The 20,546-nt window shown below is 43.7% G+C and overlaps 1 protein-coding gene across 1 annotated transcript in view; it reads right to left on the reverse strand.

Annotated features, from left to right (window-relative positions):
* The window catches only part of SPOCK1 (SPARC (osteonectin), cwcv and kazal like domains proteoglycan 1), a 527,247-nt gene that overhangs the window by 127,961 nt on the left and 378,740 nt on the right, over positions 1–20,546 (reverse strand). Inside the window, exon 4 of the mRNA XM_021664934.2 lies at positions 3,587–3,713. Coding sequence (XP_021520609.2) covers positions 3,587–3,713 — 127 coding nt within the window. The remainder of the gene's footprint in view (positions 1–3,586; positions 3,714–20,546) is intronic.

A 20,546-nucleotide genomic window follows, 5' to 3' on the forward strand; every position in this document is an offset into this window, starting at 1 on the left:
CTGACTCTCAAACCGGCTATTTACCAGTTAATAGTAAGGCAACCTTAATGTATCCAAAAAGTCAACTTTCCTGTCTAGACTACCAAGAAGCTTTGACCAGCGAACATTTCCACAGATATTCCCTGGGCAGACAGCATTTCAACAATGTCTGACAGGTTACCACTGCTCTTTGCACCTCAAGGTTCACAGGGAGCTGGCATTTTAAGCTCCTTCTGCAAATGAGAGAAAGAGGTGAGTGAGCAGGTTTTTGCTGGGGTTTGATGTACAATATGCCACTTGCCCAAACAGTTCTTAGTACTCACTGACATCTCATGGCTCATGTCCAGTCTCAGGCTGAGGATCAGACAGTCTGTTCCAGAGCTGGAAGGAATAATCTGAACAGCACAAACAGGATCTTCACAAAGACAAAAACACTGCAAGGAGCAGCAAAGTCTGCCAGAGCCCCAGGTTGGGTGTTCAGCTGAGCAGCTTGGCCCAGGATGGGGATGACTTGTTTTTTTTCCAGTTGCAAAGCTTTCTCCACCCCACTGACTCAAATCCGAAGTTGGTCATGCAGACTGGAATCTCCCCATTCTTTCTCAGCTAGAATCTTTGCCGGCTCCTCTCTCTGTAATGATATTTTCTGAGCAGCCACTATGCACTGCACGCCATTTCTGAGCAGGCACTATAAATGCTCTCTGCCTCTGGGATCTCATATTCTTAAGGCAACTGCAATATTGAGTGTCCCTCAAGCCTGGCATTGCCAGATCATCTTCTCACCTTTCAGGCTAAGTGTCCCTGCTTAGATGGTTTAGACATCCTCCCTCTCTTCCTCATCTCATGTCTCTCCACAGGGGCATCCTCACAGTTCTTCAAACACATCACACTGCCTTACTGCACTAGTCCGTGCAATTTTCTCTATCTGGAACATTCCACTCCTCCACTCTCAGTTTAAAGGACACCCCCTCAGAGACACCTTCCTGGATCACCATGTCCTATAAAGCAGGCCTCTCTCCAACCCTCTCTCTCAGAACTATGCTTCGTAGCAATTACTAAAATTTGAAATTACATATTGATTTGCTCAGTTGCCTATTTATTTCTGTGCCCCCTGCCAGGTGGTAACCTCCAGATGAGCAGGAATGGTATCTGTCTTATTCACCACTGCTCCCACCCCATGTTTTGCATGGTGCATAGAACAACTGCATTTGTGTTCAGTACTGTGTTAAGTAAAGTTGCTGAACAAATGAATGAAAGATTCTTTCTATGGTAAGTGACCTGGAGCAGGAGTGGGCAGGCTCTGGAGGGTCCTGTTAGTAATGATAGAGCCTGAGGCTGAGCTCAGTTCTAGTGGCAAGGGAGAGCTAGCCAAGCATTTTTAGCAGAGAAGACACAGACTTTTATTACAGAATTTCCCCCTCTTCTGATATGTGGAAGTGGACTTTGGGGTAGCCAAAGGGGCAGACTGGAGGCAGGGAGATCTATTAGAAGCTTTCTATAAACACTGATGCCCTCGCTACTAAAAGTGTGGTCTGTGGACCGGAAGCTTGGCCATCACCTGGGAAACTGCTAGAAGTGCAGAATGTCAGCCCCTGCTATCTCACAATCTGCATTTTAACAGCTTCTCCAGGTGATTATTCACACACCTAGGATCGAAGTGAAAGACAATGATGGCCTGATCTGCCTTTGGGAATGGGGGATAGAAATATCTCATCAGTGTCCCCTTTAAATCTACCATTCCAGACATGGCTAGGGTGTCAAAATCAAGTCCTGTTACAAACTGTCACAAATGTTTAATCTATTAGGGGCTAAAAAGAGTAAGGGGACAGGGAAGTGTGGGTTTGGTTGAGGTGAAATGGGCTATGGCTATTGAGAAAGACATACCGGCTACAATCTTGGACAAAGAATTTCTAACTCACAGGACAGGCCTGGAGTTAGAGAGTTAAGGATTCCTGAGTCTGGCCATGAAGAAGAGTCAATTCTTCTATTCTCACTATATTATAAATTTCCTCACCACCTAGCACAGGGCCTGGCACTAGAAATGGCTCAAATGATGCCTGTTGAATGAACCAAGGAACCAGTCAAGCAATGAATATGCTACTGAATCCTAAAGCAGATTCCATGTGTCTGAGTACAAGCCAGACATAAGTGCCTTCCTGTTTGTGAGAAACACATTTTTCTTCTCCTTTGTTAGAAAACTGTGAACAGCTGGGAGCATAAAACTGTTAGTGGACAAAAACATAAGAATATACAACCCATGCATCACAAAATCAGTCTGGAAAAGTGGTCACAGCCTCCAAATAACCCTGGTAAGTCTCTGAGGACAGCAAGCAGTGAGGGTCATTGTGGGTCTGTGACATCTCCACGGTGTGAGAGTCAAGGTGCTGAGGGGATCATAGAGAACAGAAGTCGCCGACTGTCTGTGCAGTGGGAGCATAACAAGGAGGAGGTCCCGCAGAAAGGCCCAAGAACCATGTGGCGGTGTGGCCAGGAGTGACCACAATGTCCCCATAGCAACTCTCTTTAGTCACGAACTCTACTCTGCAAGCTAACCTTACACAGAAAAACAGGAAGACAGATGAAAATGGTGCAGCTCTGGCTGGAGGAGATGGGGAGGGCCGGAGCGCTACCCCACTCCTGTGTCTTACAGAAAACCCTTACCCATACGCTGGCTCTTTTGTGCCTAGCACAGTGTTAGACCCTCAGGGGGTGGCTGTTGGATATGAAAATAAAGAAGCAAACTCGCATCAATTCAATGGTTTGCCTTTAGTTCATCATCCCGGTGAAATCTACACAGTCTCAAACACAAATGGCCACCCCTCACCCAAGAAGCATTCCAAGAACAAATTATCACCTCCTTTCTCTACTTCTATAACCCCTGCCTCCCTGCCTGTAAATCTTATTATTAGAGCTTAGGTGAAATGCTCCTCTAGAAGAGGCTTTTCCTCATCCTTCCAATAAAAACAAAGCCTTTCTTCATCCCTCCAATAAACATAAATAGACATATTTTATCCCATCCCCCTTTTTCTACGAAACAATTTTCTTTTTGTTGGTTTGAGTTAAAATGACCTGTTATACACTTGTCCCTACCCCTGTTAGTCTGTAAGTCGCTGAGGTACCCCCTCCAGAAAAGAACAATGCCTTATTTGGGGCCTGTGCAGGGCCAGCTGCATTCTAGATGTGCAATAAGTGTGGATTAAGTGTGCACTGACATCAAATCCCTTCCTTTTGCCGCACTGGCACAAGGCAGCATCCTGAGCCTCCCTTACTGGTTTGTTCCCCATCAGCCGAGCTATGTGACTTGAATCTTTTGAACAAATGGCTATCTCACCTTCTCCAGGAAGCTTGTCTGGATTAATTTCAGGATCACATGCCACTCTCAGACCATCCCTTCTTCTTACCCCTCAACCAGCCCAGTTACACGGGATAGAACATTTTTATTTTGCTTGCCTGCGTTGCCAGAGAACATCTCTGAGTCTGTTCATACAGTAGCTTCTCAAGGTCAAGGCCTGGAGCCCACCAAGCTTCCCAAGCCCCAGTTCTGGCACAGAGACATGTTAGAACAAGCCGACATGAAGTATTTTTGATGACAAAAGACAAGAAAACCAACCTTGGATGTGTAGGAGTGGCCGTCTGAGCCGCAGACCATAGCTGACTGTGCCACGGGACAGGGCTTGCATTTGACCAGATTCGAAGGTCCAACCCAGTGTTTATGGGCCACGCTCCCCTTCTTTTGCCTAAAGGGAGAAAGAAGGGGATAAATTAGTTGAAGCTCCAGACCCTGTGGGTCTTTCCTCTAGGTTCCCAGAATAAAAGGCCAAATAAATAAAAGACTATCCAGCCAGGCTGAAGGATCCTGCAGGAGTTAGCTAGCACTCCCATTTGCTCCAAAACACTGATAGGAGGAGGCAGGGGATGTTGTCCCAGAAGCATAGGTTCAACAAACCAGATGGACTAAGGATGTAGCCATTGAAAACATGACTACTGACATGGAAAGATTTTTACAACACATGGAAAAAAAAAATAGTGAGGGAATATGGCTTAATCAGCCCAAATACTGTATGTGGCATATTACAGGTGCACAGAGGACAGCACCCCAAAGTCTGAGACTCTCCTGGAGCTCACAGGCAGCCTTTTGTGTAGATGACACACAAGTAACTCAGTAAGTGTTTTAGACAAAAGCACATGTCTGAACACATCTGAAAGACTTTATCACAGTTGTAGAAAACTATCTCTGGATATATTTTAAGGCAATTTCAGTCCAGCTTCCAATTTGCCATTTGATAGAGGCTCTGAGGTGATGTCACTTTCAACTGTTAAAATAATCAGAATTCTACTCTTTCATTCCAGCTCGAGTTTCCCCCCATTCTAACCTTTGTCATAATGATAAATGGTGCTATTAGGATGGCTTATGTCCACGGAAGGAACCCCATCACCGTATCATAAACCACTGAAATAAAGGCCTGCAGTTACAGCCACCCTTCCTCTCTTAGCTGAAGCTGCTCTCCCAGCAAACGGCTTGGAGCAATTCCCAGGGCCCTGGGGCTGAGTTCTGGTTGAAGGATACACGTCTCTAGATGGCCCATCAATCAGGCAATTACTGTGCCTTTGAAATGTTTGGCACTGGACTTCCTGCTGATGGTTAGTGCTTGGGCTCTGGAGTCAGAAAGTACAAGTTCAAATCTCAGCTCTGTCATTCACTCACAGTGCGACCTTGGCAAGGTACTTAATGGAACAAATCTCAGTTTTCTCATTAGTAAAATGGAGGAAAATAGAATTGAGTTCAAGTGGATATTATGAAGATTAAATGAGCTGATGTATTGAAAGTATTCAGCAGACTGCCTGCAAAATAGGAAGCAGTAAAAATGGTAGCCATTATTACAATTATTACTTGCCCCTACAGGTGGGGGTATGGAGGATGAAATTACCATTACTATAGAAATGTGACTAATTCTCAGTACCCAGAATTGGAATGGCATTTACATTTCAAAATAATTCATGGAAGCAGAAGAAGGAAATATTTTCTACCAGGTATGGAATGAATCACCAATCCGCAGGAATTCAAGTTTGGTGTCTAGGGTAACCTACCCTCTTCCAAATGAAGGAAAGTGAGCAAAAAAGAAAGATGCATAAAGCAAAGAGCACCATTAATTTGGCTCTTATTCTACCTCAAACCTACTCTAGCAATTTGGGGGAGGTGGTAGGAGGAAAAAGGTTGTTCAGGGAACAACCTTTGAGGGTGACATCAGAGAGGATCAGCAGGTGCCCACAGCATAGCATTTAGGGTCCTCAAGGATCCTAGACTGGATGGGCCACAGGGCTGAGCCTGTGACTAAACAACCAGAGAAGAAAGTCCTATGAGTGTCCCTTGAAATCACCTTGCTTGTTCAACTTGCTTGTCTTACCAGTCGGGGAAACTGAAACTCAATGAGAGCCAGAGTCTTGCCTAAAGTCGTGGAGCTGATGAATAGCTAGACTTGGGATGGCATGCATGCAGCTGTAGGGAGTGTCCAAGGATGTGTCTCTCTTCTTTAGCCCATCTCAGCCCAACCTATTTTACCAGCTTGACAATTGTGTGAGGGCATCCATACTTGTGTCATTTAGGGTCTTCTCTCCAACACCTCACTGCTTTCACAGCTGCTGCTCACCTTGGCTTTGCCCTCTGGAATTGTTTAAAGTCTATTATTTGCATTTATATTTCACATGGACATGAGGTCTGCTATTATCCTTCACCAAACACTCTTTCAGGATTTGTTCTAGACTACTGGTAGAGGGATGGTGGGCAGGACTCCTTGTGGTGAATGAGTGGGCTGTCAGCATGGGGTTAATCTTAGGGTACATGATTCCTTCAGCAGAACACCACACATTTATCAACATTCACACAGCAGATTGTCTGACACTGATAATGAATCGGCAAATGCAGGGACAAGTTCTAGCATCTGGCAGCCCTGATCCTGGGTCAGTCCCCAGAGCGCATGTCTACAGCTGAAGCAATTCTTGTTATGAGTTCCCAGAAAGGGGCTATAAAGTCCAAAGAGTGGGCAGCTTCGCTGGAGCAGACATAACCGTATACGATGATGCCCAAGAGGAAAAAAGCCTAAGGGAGCTTAGCCAAAGGCAGGGGGGTAGATGTAAACATTGAACCAATAGCTTTGAAGAAGAGATGGAACCAGCTATCAATCACCAGTTAATGACTAATCATCTCTATCACTGGACCTGAACTTCACCATTAAAGTAAGTTCATTAAGGGAAAGCAAAGAGGTGAGGCTGATTGGTGCCTATCAGAGAGCCTGGTGCATCCTAGATGCTAAACAATCCCTGTGGGGCGACAGCAGGGGTCGCTTAGGGATGTGATGACCACTATGGTGGTAATTCAGCAGTTAATCACAAAGTCACAGAATGTCAGAACCAGAAAACGCCTTAAAACTACTCGACTTCAACAACTTTATTTTCTAACTGAGGAACCAGACACAGAGAGGAAGTGACTTTCCCAGTGTCACCAAGAAATATGGCAAAGTTACATCTTCTATATTTGCTGAATGGAAGTTGTTCAGGAAACCACCGCATCAATCTGGGACTATTTTCATACCATTTTAGCATCTGCACTTTCATTACTAGGCTTTAGTTTTGAAAATAATACTCCTTTGAAACATTGCTCCTGGCTCTATATCTGCGGAGGAGCAAGCTGGACATACTTGGTTATCAGGTGGTTATGAATCATGCCCAGGTAAAACCACTTCTCCTAGGACACCTTGGGGGCTTTGGGTACAAATGCCAAGCCATTCTGAATGCTCTCAATTCTTTTTTTTTTTTTTTGAGACGGAGGCTTGCTCTGTCACCAGGGTGGAGTGCAGTGGCATGATCTTGGCTCACTGCAGCCTCTGCCTCCCGGGTTCAAGCAATTCTCCTGCCTCAGCCTCCTGGGTAGCTGGGCCTACAGGCACGCACCACTACACCCAGCTAATTTTTGTATTTTTAGTAGAGACGAGGTTTCACCATGCTGACCAGGATGGTCCCCATCTCTTGACCTTGTGATCTGCCCAATTCAGCCTCCCAAAGTGCTGGGATTACAGGCGTGAACCACCATGCTTGACCTAAATGCTCTCAATTCTAATGAAACAAGAATACCTGTTAGGTGGGGGCAAACTCAGCTGTTGCTTACCTCAACAAGGTAGGACTCTAGTGGAGATGGCACATGATTCTGAAGTCTCTTTCCAGAGGCAAATTATGTAAAGTTATATACAAATATATGTGAGCCCAAGGAGGCAGAACTTCCCTGACTATTGTATATTTTAATCCCACAATTCAGTGCAAATCATAAAAAGTAACTAACGCAGTCAAGGCAAGAAACAGATTTTTAACTCGAGGTATTTCCTTCTGGAGTCAATGAAGAGTGAAATCCAATGAAGGTGTCTTGATGGGATTTCTATGCCCAATGTCACCGATATTCGTCAACTGGGGTGACACAACAATTTAGTCTTGAGAGGCAGGTCCTGTCAGCCTTCTCATTGGCCAGTGAGCCCTAAATCAACCCCAGACCAGCTGGTGCCAAGGGGCAGCCACATCTCCTGCAGGCTGATGGCACCACACACAAAATCCTAACCCTCCAGCCCTCCACGATGGCAAGAAGACAGATAATCAACAGGTCACTGGCATTTCTTATTCCTTTTTGTTTAACTGTGTATTCTCAATCTATTTAAAAAAGTATACTCCAATTTCAAGCTTTATGTTTTTGAAGCAGAGGAATGATTCTTAGGTAAAAGTCTAATCATGTGATTATCATGCTTAAAACCTCTATCTTCAGCTGGGCATGGTGGCTCACGCCTGTAATCCCAGCAGTTTGGGAAGCCAGGGATCACCTGAGGTCAGGAGTTCGACACTAGCCTGGCCAACATAGTGAAACCCCACGTCTACTAAAAATACAAAACATTAGCTGGGCGTGGTGGCAGGTGCCTGTAATCCCAGCTACTCAGGAGGCTGAGGCAGGAGAACAGCTTGAACCTGGGAGGTGGAGGTTGCAGTAAGCCGAGATCACGCCATTGCACTCCAACCTGGACAACAAGAGCGAAACTCTGTCTCAAACAAAAGAAAACAAAACAGAAAAGCCCTCTATCTTCTCTTTACCTCCTAGGGCATAGTCTCTACTCCAAGCTTGGGTACTAAACTGTCCCGGCCTTCCTTCACAGGCTCCCTGTCTGCCTGCTCCCGTCCCTGACACCCTCACGCACACTGACCACAACCAACACCAATTTTTGCTCCAGCCACTCTCAGTTGTTTGCCATGTGCCATCGTGTGGGTTTTTCTTGACCTGATACACCTTCATTCCCACTCACATTTCTCCCCTCCATCCACCTTTCTCCAAGGTCTGGCTATAATATCAGTTCCCCAGGAAGCCTGCGAGGCTCCTCCACAAGCAGTCAGGCTGCACTCCCACTCCACCATAGCCTTGTGACCAGTTCTGGTTGGGCTCTCTGACTGATTTCCAAGCAAGCACCTTGATTTAATTGACTAAAGGTTAAGAGGCTATTATTATTCTAACAGGACATGGAGTACACCCAGGTTAAAAGCCTGGGAAGCCCATCCTGGACACCTCCCTCCTCCTGCTCCCACCAGTTTTCCTTTTCCCTCCATGCAGTCCTATTAAGTTCTATCTCCAGCCAGCCATATCTACCACTTAAGTGTCTCTTCCACATATCATGCAAATTTAAGTCTATAGGACTGGACGATTATTTTCTGCCTGCATAGCAATGTCTATTCCTGGTTCAAACTTCAAATCCATTGCTTTCTGTGAAGTCTTGCTGACCTGTAAACTTCATCCCAAGTAGTTAACCATGACATTGTTTATTTCAACATTATACCCTGTTCAGACCCAACTCTGGCATTCACTACAATGTGAAAGTTCTTTTTGTGTCTATCTTCCTCAATATACTATGTGCTCCTTAAGGGAGGTGACTGGACCTTAATCATGTTTGTGCTCCTGGTACTTAGAAATATAGGTGACACTTGGCACATGGTCCTACTCAGTGAATAAGTGAACATATTAATTTGGACCTTTAGAGCTTTCTTATATTTCTGGAAATTATTTGCACTATGGTGAAGACAAAAATGGCGTGTTATTTTAAGCAACAAGAATTCAACAGGCTCTTGTTTCCAGAAATCCTAATTCAGACTCAGAAAAAAAAAATCATTTAGTAAAAACCCCACAAAACTCTGGAAACAAGTGAGCAGTGGGTGGAGGGAGCTCCCCTGTGCACCAGCGGGCCGAAGGATTCCCACACTCTAGAAGTCTGACAGTTTCCAAAGCTGTATGAGGACCTCTGATGATGTGGTTCCAAACTGTCAGCAGATACCAGTCTTCAGCAGTCAGGAATAATAATTCAGAATGCTGAAATAGTGTTTTTCTATATTTCTCACAATATTTTATTATGTATTTTTTAAATAAGCAAGAAATATTAAGTTTAATAGTATTTATAAAGAAATGTAGTCTAGAGTGAAAATTCAGATACTAGGACCTGTCAGCCAACATTATTGAATAGTACTCAGTTAACAGATCATTTGGATCTTCTAACAAGTTAACAGTACTGCCCAGAATCACAGGTTGATATTGTCAAATTAAAGATTTACTTTGCTATAAAACAATTCTTTGTGACACAACTCAGAGGATTTTTATAAAATATACTATTGAAACAAATCTATTAGTATTCATTCTAAGAACAACTCTCCATGAGTGGCTGACAAAACTACAAGCACACTCTTTTAACACGGCAACAGCCACAAGCAAGAGGGACTGCTCAGGTCATAACCCTCTTCAAGGTGCTCTTCTCCTGGTTCCTGGAAATGTCAACCTTAACCTTCAATTCCATATGTCGGTGTTTCCTACTCTTGCTTTAAACTGGACCTGCTGCTCCCCACTAAGATATCCCCGCCCTTGCCACCCCACGCCCTGCTGCCACCCCGCAGGTGACACCAAGGGAGTCCTTGATGACATCAGTGTGACCCAGCATTTCACTTGACCATGATGACAGAGTGGGGCCCCAGCCAGGGCCCACAGCAAGCAGGTGGCAAGACAGAGTAATTTTTTGGTTTTTTTAGTAATAAATACACATACAGGTGTAAATTTCCTGACATAATCCTGCTGGATGAAATTCAACAATCTGTGTCAAAAATATTTTAATAATGGGGAAAGTAGCCACTAAAAATATGTGTAGAATTGCTGACTTTTTCTTTCGGTCACTGAAGGAGGGCTATTCATTTTACTCAGTACACTGTGCCATCTACCACGTTTGTATAACTTTAGATAGAACTGTTTTTGCTCTGCATATGAACAGCTGGTGAAGGAGTAAAGCAATTCCAGATAATGAAGACCAGCAGCAGCACTCCACTTGTTTCGTGTGGCTATTACATGCAGGTCTAAACGCCCTGAATGCATCCCCCTGATTCCTCACACACAGCAACTACTCTGAGGTAAATGCTATTCATATCCCCATTATACAGATGGAAAAAATGAGGCTTACACAACCAGTCCTAGGTACTGGACCTTCTTTTCTGTCCTGTCTTTGTTCTCTCTCATTACATTTCTAAGACAGAGAACTGTCAGCTCAAAGGGATGAAGAACCCACCAGAGAACAATCCCTCTCCAGTAATGGGTGTTTGTGTCCTGGCACAGAAGGATTACGTGCATTTTACTTTCATGTTACTATCAAACTGCTCATTCAAAAATAATATTGAATTTGTTTGCCAAATCAAAACTAATTGCTTCTAAAGCAGGGATGGAAGATACTCAGATAGTTGACTTAGTGGCTATTTTGAACCAGAGACAAAATAATGAATGTTAATTGAAATGAAAACCATGTTAACCATTGAAATAATCTGTCATGTAAAATGATGCTATAATTCCTCTGTTGTTAGGGTTATTTGAGTCATTATACTAAGTCATAAAATTATACAGGAAGAGCATAATAGCCTGTGTCATTTACAAAAGCAGCTCTGATGAAAGAGACAGACTCCCATGAGAGATATTCTCCATCCTGGTGTAGGAGATCTCACACGTCACCTTCCTGTTCCAAATGAAGAAGATCCCAGACAGGAGATCATATCCAAAGAGTCCAGTTTTTCTAACAAGGCAAACGGAACTGAAGAGAGTGACTCCTATGTGCCTGAGGGCATCCCAAGTGCTACTGGGCACTCCATGGTGCAAAAGACATGCTGTTTACACAAGCTTGAAATTTAAAAGGACGAATATATAATAATAACAATCACAGCAGCTAAACATTTATTGAGGCATTATGCCACTGCTGCTACTGCTCACATAACATGTGTCCAGCTCCTATAACGTTCCAGGCATTGTTTTAAGCCCTTTATGTGAACTATTCATCTCCTCTCAACATTCCCAAGAGGGAGAAAAGTCAAGGAAGAACACAAGAGTATGTTAGAGAAGGGGTGAGCTGGGGAGACTTCATGGGAAAACAGACCTGGGGTGATGGGGAGGACCCATACTCACAAGATGAGCCCCCAGCATCAGAGTGGAGGGCATCCATTGATTCAAGCTGGGATGTCAACCACAGGAATGCCAGCACATTTATATGCTTCACCCTGTCTTGCTTGGCCCAGGTAATGAGGGTAAGGGTCACGATGCAACCAGATCAAGACTTGCTCATACCAGGAGAGAAAAGCAGGCCTCAGAAGTAGAGAGCCATCATCCCAGGGATTGCTTTCCGAGCCAGCCCCATGCCAGGTTTCTCAAGCACCTTCAAAACTCCTAGGAAAAGTGCATATTTTAAAAGTCTTAGAGCAGAATCAGGGCCAGCAGAAGGATATGTGTCTGGTATGCATGCAATGCCCAAAGCATAAACATCTCTCTGATGTACCCAAATGTCGAACTCTAGAACGTGGTTTATTTCAACTTGGGACTCCGTGATGTACCTCTTACCTGGGCTGCGTAATGGCCAAGGCAGCTGAGGAGAATCTATTCTTTGTAGATGGGAGGATTTAACAGCCTCAAATGAGAATTTCCAAAAGCATTTTATGTGTAGGTGTAAATAAACTGATAATGAGTAAAGAGGCACACACCAAATGTGTACCACACCCTCAAAGAAGAATTGAGGATATGAAACAGAACTGCTGCTTTGTTACTCTACATGCCTTTCTATTGCCCAATTCTCTTACAACCATGTATCGCCGGTCTAATTGGTTCAAAATCTAAAAAAGAAATGCATTTTCAGAATTTCTGAGGAAATATATGCTGCTGAACTCACACCTGCCAGTCTCACATTTCGACAGTAATACTTAAAGAAGCCAAAGTTGTCAGAATCAAAGAAAGATCTCCTAAGTGCAAGAAGGAGGCTGAAGACAGGAGCTCACTTAGATAAAAGCCTCCTGACCAGTCCTCAAAAGTTCAGTGGAGATGAAGAGGTGAGATCAATCCTATCTGAATTAAACTTCCAGCTTAATATTTTGAGGGCCTGTTTAAGCAAAGCTATCAAAGCTGAGGATATTAACATTCCAAATGTGTTAGGATCCTAGAGAGTCTTTACTTTTTCAACAAACACATTAATTACCTATAATGTGCCAGAAATTAAGCAACAAATTCAAAGATACTGCTAGCATTGCATTAAATGTACTTCCCATAACATACATTAAATGGAATGATGATTAAACATAATGATCATATTTAATTTCTCTGAACAGCTAAATGTATTCAGAAAAGGTAACTATTTTTGTTCTTATTCTTATTTTGAGATGTTTAAAGATCCACAGACTGCTAACTTTTCCAACAAAATATTTATGTGGCAAGACATTTGCTATTAATTCCAGGAATCCCACAAGCCAGGTTATATTTTAATATGCCAGGAGCAAATTATGTGGCCGATGGGAAAACAGTAAGAAGAAAATGAACCTGCCAGATCACAATCCACATCTCTGGTGGGTCACACATTTTGGACATTACTTGAATCAATGTTTCCTTAGAAGTGAAACCAAATGTATATATTATATCTAGAAATATAGAATATGTTTTATAAATATATATTATATATGTACATATATATTCTATATTACATATGACATATTAATTATATATAATATATATAATTATATATTGCGTATTTGGTTTTATATAAAGATATATTTAATTTTTTTTAATTTATAAAATAGGGATACTAGCATCCCTGGACATCCTCTGTGTGTGTGTGTGTGTGTGTGTGTGTGTGCGCGTGAGTATATACAAAATAGGGATACTAATACCTTTATTATCCCTATTAATAATATCCTTATTATCCCTATTATCATATTTTGAAAATATTTGGTTTCAAATATATATAATTATTATATATAATTATGTTATTATGTGTAATATACGTTATTATATAATGTATAATAATATATGTGGTTTTATATATATGATGTCCAAGGATACCAGTCAAACCTACTTCTTGCATTAAACTCACAATATCCTCCATGCTTCCTGACCAGATCATGAAGACTAACAGGATGGTGTGACTATGTGTCCACTAACTGGTATGAGACTGCAGTCTGCACTTTCCATTCAGAGAGTGACAGAGCACAGCCAGTAACACTAAGGGTTTCTATAAGGCAGACACCAGTGGGGTTTTACCTCAAAGTTCAGTTGTTGAACAAGCAAGGTCCCTGAGGCCTGCATGCAAAAGCAGTTTACACACACACAGAGCCACTCTCTGCTCTGACTAAAATTCTGCTTTGTTAAGGAAAAGTGCCAAGCAGCACTCTAATTGCAAGCTATTAGGGAAATGTAAACGAACAGTTGAGCTTTCTTTATTCCCTTAGGATAACAGTTAGTGATGTACTCTGTTTTAAAAATCCATTTCTTACTAACAAGGGTCAGAAAAGAAATTGTTCCTTTTGCCCACTGACCTTCGGCATTTTGGTTTGATTTCTTGTTTTGCCGCTTTTCTTTGTTCATTGGCCAAGTAAAGAGAGGTCCACCTCTAGCCCTGAGACCTTAGAGGAAATCTTTAGCAATGGACACACTAATTGGAAAAAAGCAAATACTCATCAAGCAAACCCAGGGCTGAGAACTTCATATGGCATCTCCTTCCTGAGCATTCCTAATCCTGCTTCTTCACAGGAGGAGCCAGAGCAGCTGGGGAAGCACAGATTCCAGCTAATTGTTTGTAGGCTCAGGTGTGCATACACAGGCCTGGGCAAGCACTTGCAATTCCACCATCGGCTTCACTGCTCTAATCTTGGAAAACACTTGCTGACTTTCCTTGGGGGCAATTAATTATCATGGGATGTGACCATAGGAGAGAAAACATCCATAATTGTTTTCTGGTCACCAGCAGCAAAGCCTCCTGTTCTGTGAGGGCCGGGTGTGATCTGCCTTAGGAAGGAGCAAGTCAGTAAAATGAAGCCGAAGTGGCTTCGGGGACAGGATGCCAGGACAAAAATAGAGACAGGCTGGATCCTGATTGAGATAGGGCATTTTAGGAGCTTAGGCTGAATACCATTCCCCATAAGACATTAACAGTGGGTCATTCAGCAAAGTGCTACAGAAGGCTGGTACAGCCAGATCTGCATCGTTACTTATTCACTGCTCTGGAAGCTTTCTTCACAGTCAGTGTTGGAGGAGAGAAGACAGAGCCCCAGAAAAGCTCCTTCTCTACGTTTCTGGATTGGTAGTAAAAAACTCCGGCTAGCTCCCCAGAACCTGTGTTTTCTCCAACACTTGTCTTCTGCCAGTATGCCCCACCCCTTCCCAAGGGTGAGCTCAAGTGGCAGCCCTGTCTGAGAAGGTCTCAGACAGTCCCCACCTCCACACACACTTGCCCTGTGTTCCCACTCACTCATACATAGCTGTTTATCACTGGCCACTTTGGGCGATACACAGTTGGGTACTCAACCGACCCCCAGGTAAAGACAAGATGCTCAAAATTGTGTTAGCACAGGGAGTAGTAAGCCAGTACGTCCCAATGGTATTCCACGGCAGAACCAGATAGAACCTATTCTGCCTGGACCATGTTGAAGTTACCAAGAAAAAGCCTTTTGACTCAACCTAAGAAGATAGCTCAAATAACACATAAGAGCTGTCCACACAGGGAAGCTACCTCTGAAAGTTGGTAGGGAGGCTCCCAACACTGCAAGAGTTCAAGCCGAAGCCATCTAGAGGAAGGGAATGTTTCCACTTATTTAACCTTGTAATCATTCAACATCCTGAATCACACTGAACAACCCTGTATATAAACCTTTATGTGAATGTCTATTTAATTCCATGAGATAGATCCGCCAAAGTGGAATCATAGAATCAAGGAGGTCAAAATACCCACCAGAAATGTTGTACCAATTTGCACCCCCAATGCCAGCACCCTGAAAGAGCACTACATCATGACTCCAAGCCTCTGCTCTGCCTATTTCTACCAGGTAATTCTCTGAGAACCGCTCTGATACAAAGAATATGGAAACACCACCAAAGAACTGTAGGTAATCACAGAGCCATAAAGAGCAAAAAGCCAACTTTCCCGTGTAACACAAGATGAAGAAAATGGTGCAAGGAGAAACTGCTCAAGTTGGAGAGCAAGTAGATTGGCAGGAAATCACATATTTCATATTCGTTTGCAACATATTTCAATTAGTATGCAGGTGTATCCTGGGTTCCCACATGCCAGAGAGCAGCAGCTGTCGGCCTCAGCCCCGCTTAGGGTTGAGCAGCTCACCACCCAGCCCCTCTTCTTCTCCCCAGGACAGAAATGAACCCATGAGGATGCTGCCTGCTTCCTCCCCAGACTTCTTTCTGTCTGAGTGGGCAACATGAGCCTCAGGCAGCCTTGTTGCCTCCTATTCTGAAGAGCAACAAGGGTGAATCCTATGAACCACGGGGAGATGAGTCAGACCTTAGAGAGAAGAGATTCTGGAGCCTACAAGCCTCATGGTTGAGGCAGTCCTTAAGGATAAACCTGGGCAGGCATGGAAGAGCCTCAGGGCTCAGGAGCTGTGAGAGGCAGGCCCTCATTGAGATGGTCAGCAGTGTGGACGCTCAATACCTGTCTCGCTCCTTTTTTACTTCCTTAAGGCAGATCCAAGGCCATTCTGCAGCGCTCTGAAGAACACAGAACTGCAACTCTCAGAGAATCTAATGGGATGGATGATATCCTCTCACTGAGGAAGGAGACCCAGGCATCTGAGATCAACTTCCCCTTTGACTATCACACTGCATTTCAATAGAAGAAAAGGCTGACCGACTGGCGCCTCCTGTTTCACCCTCCTGTAGGCGGCAGGCTTGGTCTTGGGGAAACTCTCCAGAAGACACTGTTTTTACCCAAAACAAGATCAAACCCAAAACCTTTTCACATGTGATTCCTGAAGCCGTAAACCGAAACCATTTTCATATGTGATTTCTAAGGTTGTAAACCTAAGATTCTTTCACGTGTAATATCTAAAGTATAAGCCTATATAAAGACAGAACCTTCCTTTGTTAGACGAGCTGAATTTGGACAAATTATTCCTCAGCTCCCGGCTGTAATAATAAACCCTTTCCTTCCCCATTCGGTGTTCAGGAGCTCTGTTTCTTGCGGCTGCTCCTGCTACATCACCACCAAGGCCAAGCCTGTAGCTGCAGAGGAGAGCTGACTTTTAGATGTGTGTAGTCACTTAGCACAGAGAGAGGAAGGCAAAGAGACAAGGCTCTAAATAAGCAGGTTACCAGGTCCGGCAAGGTGCAGAGTCTAGGTATGTCCACGTTTATAGCAGAGTGACACATTGCCTCCAGTTTCCCTGGGGAGCTTCACAGACGCATTCTAAATATTTTCTGTGTACCCAGGAATGTGGTAGGTTCTATGCAGCAAACAAAGGGAAACAGGATATACTCACTTCCCTCATATTAACAGCCCTAACTGTTACTCCGAGCATCACTTTGCAACTCGGCTGACCTAACACAGCTTCCATTAAGTGCACCAGCCTGGCCCTGCACCCCAAGCTCCTCTCTTGACTTAACTGATTCATTCATTCATCCACTAAACATGCCATGAACACCTGCAATGTGCCAAGGTCTGAGCTAGACACAGGGGATACAAGAGTGAACTAGTCACGCCCTTCTAGGGCTGACAATCCAGAGGGAATCTGGGCATTGCAAGTGAGTGGTAAGAGCATAACAAGCAGTGGAGTGTGGATTCAGCCAGTAGAGAAAACAATAATTGCTGTAGATCGAATGTTTGTGTCTCCACCAAAATCCGTGTATCAAAAATCCTGAACACCAAGGTGATGGTATTAGGAGGTGGGGCCTTTGCAAGGTGATTAGATCATTAACTCACCTCTCATAAATGGGATTAGTGCCCTTATATAAGAGACCACAGAGAGCTGGCTAGCTGTTCCCACCACGTGAGAACACAGTGAAGAAACGTCCTAATGAAAAAGGACTCTTACCAGACACAGAGTCTGCCAGTGCCTTGACCTGGAACTTCCTAGCCTTTGGAACTATGAGAAATAAATTCCTGCTGTTTATCAGGCAGTTGATGGTATTTTTGCATAGCAGCCCCCAAACACAGTAAGATGGAAAATTGGTACTGAGAAGTGGGGTGCTGCTGTAACAAGTACCTAAAAATGTAAAAGCAGCTTTGAAAGAGTGCAATGGACAGAGGCTGGAAGAGTCTGGAAGTGCATGCCAGAAAGAGTCCAGACTGTTGTGAAAGGATCTTTATGGCTATTCTGGTGAGGGCCCAGAAAGAAAACAGGAGAGCTGTAGAGAAAGCTTTGATCACCTTAGAGAATACCTAAGTAATCCTGAACAGAATACTGGTAGAAATTGGATAGTAACCTAGTTTAAATATCTGTCCCCTCCAAATCTCATGTTGAAATTTGATCCCCAATGTCGCAGGTGGAGCCTAATGAAAGGTATTTGGGTCATGGAGGAAATCCTCATGAATGACTGGCTGGGTGCCATTCTCACTGTAATGAGTGAGTGAGTTCGCTCTTTTCATGTCCATGAGAAATGATTGGTAAAAAGATCCTGGGACCCCCCTCCTCTGTCTCTCTTGCCATGTGATGCTGCTCCCCTTTGCCCTCCACCATGAGTGGATGCTTCCTGAAGTCCTCATCAGAAGCAGATGCTACACCATGCTTCTTGTACAGCCTGCAGAACCATGAGCCAAATATATCTCTTTTCTTTATAAATTACCCAGCCTCAGGCATTCCTTTACAGCAACACAAACAGACTAAGACAGATAGCAAAGGCTATTCCAATGAGGGCTCAGACATAAATGAGGAATACAGTATTAGAAACCAGAGGAAAGGCCATCTTTGTTATAAAGTGGTAAGAAGCTTGGCTGAATTGTGTTCATGTCCTCGTGTCTGTGGAAGGTAGAACTTGCAAGCAATTAAACTGGATATTTGGCTGAGGAAATATCTAAGCACAGTGCTCAAGAAGTGTCCTGGCTCCTCCTCATTGTTTATAGTAAAATGACTCAAAGATGAGATTGTTCATCAACGAGGAGGCAGAACTTAAGGATTTAGAAAATTCCCAGCCTATTCATATTGTAAGGAATGAGGAAGTATGTTCTAGAGAGAATGCTAAGGGTATGGCAAAGTGACACCGTGTAAAGGAGATTGGTATGGATCAGCCATCTCAACAGAAGACAGGCACTATTCATCAAGACAATAGGGACATTAGTCAGTGACCTGAACAAAAGCCAAGAGCTACCATCAAAGACAAGGAAAGAGCAATTCAGAAATCATCAGGGCTGCTCTACCCACCTCAGACCCAGAGTGCAAGAGCCACAGTGAGTACTATGAGGCCACCACAGAAAGACCCCATTAGGGCAATACCACCTACTCAAGCAGCTCCACACGAGCTGAGCTACCAGTGTATGATTCCAGCCCAAGGGAGCTATGGCAGCAAGAACCAGGCACAGATACACTGCAGAGTACAGGGCTGCCTGGAGCCACCAGGGGCCCAACCCCTGCCTGGCAAAGCTGTGGGGACAACACAGCCATCTCAATGGGTCCAGAAAGTGAGACTCTCACTCCAGTGGATCTGGCAGGCAGTACCCCCACCCCAGTGAGTCTGGGAGGAGCTCTGCTCAGTGAGCCTGAAGGGCAGAATATCAAGTCACAAAAGATTATTCTTGAACGTTAAGGTTTACTGCTGGGTGCTCTTTTGAAGTTTTGACTTACTTGGGGCCTACTATCCTTTTCTTCTTTCATATTTTTCCCTTTTGGGATGGAAATCCTGTGCCTAACCCACCATTATATTTTGGAACCACATAACATGTTGGTTTCACAGGTTCACAGCTGGAGAGCAATTTGCCTCAAGATGAACAGTATCTTGAATCTCATTCCTATCTGACTGAGATGATATTTAGATGACTATGGACTTAAGACTTTAAAGTTGATGTTGGAATGAATTAAGACTTTTAGGGCTATTAAGATAGAAGGAGTGTATTTTGCATGTGAAGAGTATAAATTTAGTGGGGATCAGGGGAAGAATGCTATAGACAATATTTGTGCCTCCCCAAAATTATGCTGAAACCTAGTCCCCAATGTGAGAGTATTTGGAGGTGGAGCCTTTAGAAGGTGATTAGGTCATAAAAATGTAGCCCTCATGAATGGAATTAGTGACCTCATAAAAGAGTCCCCACAGATATTCCTGGCTTCTTCTGCCACGTGAAAACATAGCAAAAAGATAGCGGTCTATGAACCAGGAAGTAGGCCCTCACCAGACACAGAATCTGCCAAAACTTGATCTTGGATTTTTCCAGCCTCCAGAACTGTAAGAAATAAACTTAATTTGTTTATAAGCCACCCAGTCTATAGTAACCTGTTACAGCAACTCAAATGAACTAAGATAACAACTGACACCATCCAGAACATTAAAAATAGCAGGACCCTTTGCAGATATGAGCCTGAAAACCTCTGTGAGGTTGGCAAGGATTGTTCCCCCATCTGATTGTTCCCTGAGGAACTAGAGGCTCAGATCAAAGCCTAAACTGATTGAGCGCCTACTGTGTACTGGCACCAAGCTCACTGCTTTCCTTATAGCAATGCCACAATGTGGGGTTTAAAGTAATCATTTTAGAAGGAAATGGAGATTTGGTGCAGGAAGTAGCTTGAGGGCAGAGTGGCTCTTACACAGAAGATGGGTTTGGGGCAGCATAGCCCTGGTCCCACAGCTCCACAACTTAACAGGTGTCAACATTAAGCACATCCCAGTGGGTCTGAGCCAGTGTCCTCATATGCTCTTAAACACTAAAAAATGCTAATAAATACTACTAAGTAATGCTCCTTATCTGAGTCCACTCCGCCCCCAACCCCAACTGCAGCTGGAAGCGCTTGCTTCCTTCTTAGAATTTCTACTTTATTTCATGGGATTTTTTAGCTTCTAGATTAGATTATACACATTCACATTCTTAACCTCCTCTGCCAGTCTACAGGCTCAATGAGGAGATCTTTAGGATTTTTAATGACACAGAACCCTCTAGCTTCTCTAATGTGGTACAAAAATCTGCTTTAATGAACAGGAATTTAAGGAAATACAGTCCACACTAAACCACACAATTCTGTCACTCTCCAACTGAAAGCCACAAAAAAACATCCCATCACACCTGGTC

This window comes from Aotus nancymaae, unplaced genomic scaffold, assembly GCF_030222135.1.
Source record: "Aotus nancymaae isolate 86718 unplaced genomic scaffold, 86718_ANA_hifiasm-v0.15.2.pri h1tg000064l_1, whole genome shotgun sequence".
NCBI classification, from domain to species: Eukaryota; Metazoa; Chordata; class Mammalia; order Primates; family Aotidae; genus Aotus; species Aotus nancymaae.